The sequence below is a fragment of the Triticum aestivum genome, chromosome 4D, assembly GCF_018294505.1.
Source record: "Triticum aestivum cultivar Chinese Spring chromosome 4D, IWGSC CS RefSeq v2.1, whole genome shotgun sequence".
NCBI classification, from domain to species: Eukaryota; Viridiplantae; Streptophyta; class Magnoliopsida; order Poales; family Poaceae; genus Triticum; species Triticum aestivum.
In genome coordinates, this window is record NC_057805.1 from 9,182,532 (window position 1) to 9,185,748 (window position 3,217).

The window sequence follows — 3,217 nt, forward strand, 5'->3', positions numbered from 1 at the left end:
CCTTGTCAACATTTTTTCTATACACAGTTAACATTTGAAAAATACTTGTTTATTTTTTTTAACTGCTTGATTTATATTTAAAAAAAACATGAACACCTTTTTTTCAAACACATTGTATATTTTATGTATGCATGAGAAATATTTTCCCTATACACATTTAATTATTTTTTCAAGTTTTTTATGTAAAGTGTCCTGGCGCTGTCACGCTGGTTCGAGTTTCCTATGCTGGCTTTCCCATTGGACAAGCCGCAAGCCACGCATCAATGAGCACGGCACGGGACGACATGCAAGCAAGCAAATCACAGGGCAATCGCCGCCGCTGCGTCGGATCTTTATTACAGGTGCTCGGCATATGCGCCAGGGCAGATCCGTCTCCGCCGCTCCTACGAGCGCTCCCGCCCGCCCACCCCCCGCCCTCAACGGGCCACGCACGCTCCCACCATCGCCACCGCCATTCACCTCCTCCTACCACCCGCCCCTAGCCCCGGCCCGCTCACCTCACCTCACCTCGCTGACCGGCGCCGGCGACGATGGGGCGCGTGAAGCTGGCCATCAAGCGGATCGAGAACAACACGAACCGGCACGTGACCTTCTCCAAGCGCCGGAACGGGCTCATCAAGAAGGCCTACGAGCTCTCCGTCCTCTGCGACATCGACATCGCCCTCCTCATGTTCTCCCCCTCCCGCCGCCTCTGCCCCTTCTCCGGCCGCCACGGGTCCGTCCTCCTCTCCTTTCTCCTTTGCCTTCATTGATTCCCCTTTTCGTTTCCGTTTCTGAGACTCGTGCGTGCATGCATGGCCGCGCGCGCTCGTCGTTCGTCGTTCCGCAGGGTGGAGGATGTGCTTCTCCGGTACCTCAACATGTCCGACAACGACCGGGGAGAGTGAGTCACATATATATGCACCGTGTAATGAACTTCGGTCGATCTCCTTTCTCAAACATTTTGCTTTCTTCGTTTCACCACCGCAGACCCATCCAGAATCGAGAGGTGAGAGAAGCAACAACTCATCTTCAATTCTTCTTTTTTCCAAAATGAAGGAGGCTATGATCGACCACTCAGCCATCGCTCGTGTGACAAATCCCATGCAGTACCTCATCAACATGCTCCAGAGGCTCAAGCGCGAGAGCGACATGGCCACACAGCTAGCAAAGTACTATGCATTGTACCTTTGCTCCAGTTCCCTCTATATATATTCTCGTTAATTTTTTCCTATTTCACATCTTGTTTATGTTCTTTTTTCTGCTCGCAAATTTCAGCCCGGGGGCATTGAACGAGAAGGTAGAGGTGAGCCCTAGCATTTTGTAACGTTAGATAACGTCTCGACGACAAGGAAACCATCTTATTAACCAGTCGAATTCTTCCAACGAATTGCAGGAGATTCAGAAGGAGATATACGCGTGTCAGCAGCAGCTGCAGATCTCCGAGGAACGCCTCAGGTACAAACCAAGACCCGCGCCGGCCCTTTAGCGCTTTGTTCGTGCGATCGCGACCTTGATCGTGTTTGTGTGTTCTCTGTGTGCGTGCATGCTGTTCGAGCCGGACCCCGCCGCGTTCGGTTCCATGGTTGAGATCGACAATTGCGAGAAGTTCCTCATGGACATGCTCACCCGCGTCGTCGAGAGGAAGGTACATACACATATGATGTCCACAAATTTGCCTCGGAAAAATAACGGAGTTTCATGTGCAACTCATTTGAATAATTCGGTCTGTGCAACTATATATCGAGCTGCAGAACTACCTGCTGAGCAACCTGGCCCCGTTCGACCCGACGGCGCCCGGGATGCAGGTACGTACGGCCATCTTCGAGATCACATTTAAACGCGTAGGATCTCCACGCTGGAAAATGCGCGGGATCCTACGTATTATTGCCAACCATCAATGTGTTTGATGCGCAGAAGATTTCTTCATTTTACCCATGAAGATTGTCTTGGCGATGGCTTTGTAGGGCGGGAACGAGGCGCAGATGTACGTGCACGCGATGAAGACGGAGGAAGGCGGCGGCATGGGCACGTTCGCCGGCGACGCCGCCGCGCTGTGGGGCTCCGACGACGGGCAGAACCCCGGCCACCAGATCTTCGGCGGGACGGACCCGATGATCTACCTCAGGCACGTGCACGAATAATTGCCTACTATGCACACGGTACACGGCAACCTGAGTACCTGACACGTCATTAGTAATGCTAATGTGTACGAGTTCTATTACTTTTCGGCAGCGACCCGGACGTGTACGACGGCAAATCGCAGGTGGCCGGAATGCACGGCGGCGACGGAGACGTCGGGGGCAGCAGCCAGACGGCGGATCCGTGGCGGCAGGCGTACAGCTGCACCGAGCTGCTCTCCACGCTCATCCCCAACACGCCCTTCCCTCTCATGCAGCACTGCCTGGGGCCCGACGACGGCCAGTACCTGCCGGCCATGGTGCCGGCGGCACAGGACCAGCTCGAGGCGTCCGCCAGCTGCTCCTACAACATACCCACCAGCGACGAGAGCGGCACGCCCGTCATGGCGTACGACGGCGGCGGTGGCGTGCCGCCGCCCAACGTCGGCTGATCTCATATCATAGGCCCGCTGGTCCTATCTACATGTATCGTCCAGACCTAAGCATGGCGATCAAGCTCAATCGACTGTAAGCTACGTAGGGCTACTGTGTTAGTGGTGACGCACGCATCACACGCGTGTAATAATAAGAAAATAACTCTAGAGCGAAATCTTATTCATAACAAATGCTTAATAAAATCCGCAGATGTTGTGGATCAGTCACTTAAATTCGCAGTGATTTGCATTTACAGTGGTCCATTTATACATCAAAGTTCCCAGCAACCCCAACTTTCGCTTTGCACGATTTGTATTGAAAAAATTGTTGTCCTATTTATAGATGATGCTTGGAAGGGGAAACAACACTACTGTTATTTCTTTTTGTAAGAGGAATAGAGGATGATGATTGGCGTAATGCAGTGAATATATTATTGAGTCTCGAGGGTGAGTATATTTTGAGTACCAAAATTGGAGGACTAAGACACCTCCTAGAGATAAGATGGAAACAATTTCTATCTAATCATGGACAATCCCTAACTACCAAATATATCTCTAACATCCCCCGCAATCGTAGAACAACACGAGTGTCGCAGACGGTTAGACTGGAAAAAATAGCAGCCGACGGGCTGACATCCTCCCACAGTCGTACCCGGAGCATCGTGGACGGTGTCGTGTTGCCGA

General features: G+C 52.1%; 1 protein-coding gene across 1 annotated transcript; it reads left to right on the forward strand.

The window, feature by feature from the left end:
* Nucleotides 1–408: 408 nt before the first annotated feature.
* Nucleotides 409–2,785, forward strand: LOC123099376 (agamous-like MADS-box protein AGL66). The gene is made up of 10 exons (XM_044521547.1): nt 409–715; nt 830–883; nt 970–988; nt 1,090–1,151; nt 1,258–1,285; nt 1,376–1,437; nt 1,528–1,627; nt 1,734–1,787; nt 1,947–2,107; nt 2,215–2,785. Exons 1-10 carry the CDS (start codon nt 531–533, stop codon nt 2,549–2,551), a joined length of 1,062 nt encoding a protein of 353 aa, XP_044377482.1. The 5' UTR covers nt 409–530; the 3' UTR covers nt 2,552–2,785.
* Nucleotides 2,786–3,217: the final 432 nt, after the last annotated feature.

What these genes read in the sequence shown, in the direction of transcription:
- LOC123099376 (XM_044521547.1), top strand. Translation starts at nt 531, where the DNA reads ATGGGGCGCGTGAAGCTGGCCATCAAGCGGATCGAGAACAACACGAAC. An exon ending in CCCTTCTCCGGCCGCCACGG is followed by an intron (nt 716 to 829) that starts GTCCGTCCTCCT and finishes GTCGTTCCGCAG; the next exon opens with GGTGGAGGATGTGCTTCTCC. An exon ending in CGACGGCGCCCGGGATGCAG is followed by an intron (nt 1,788 to 1,946) that starts GTACGTACGGCC and finishes ATGGCTTTGTAG; the next exon opens with GGCGGGAACGAGGCGCAGAT.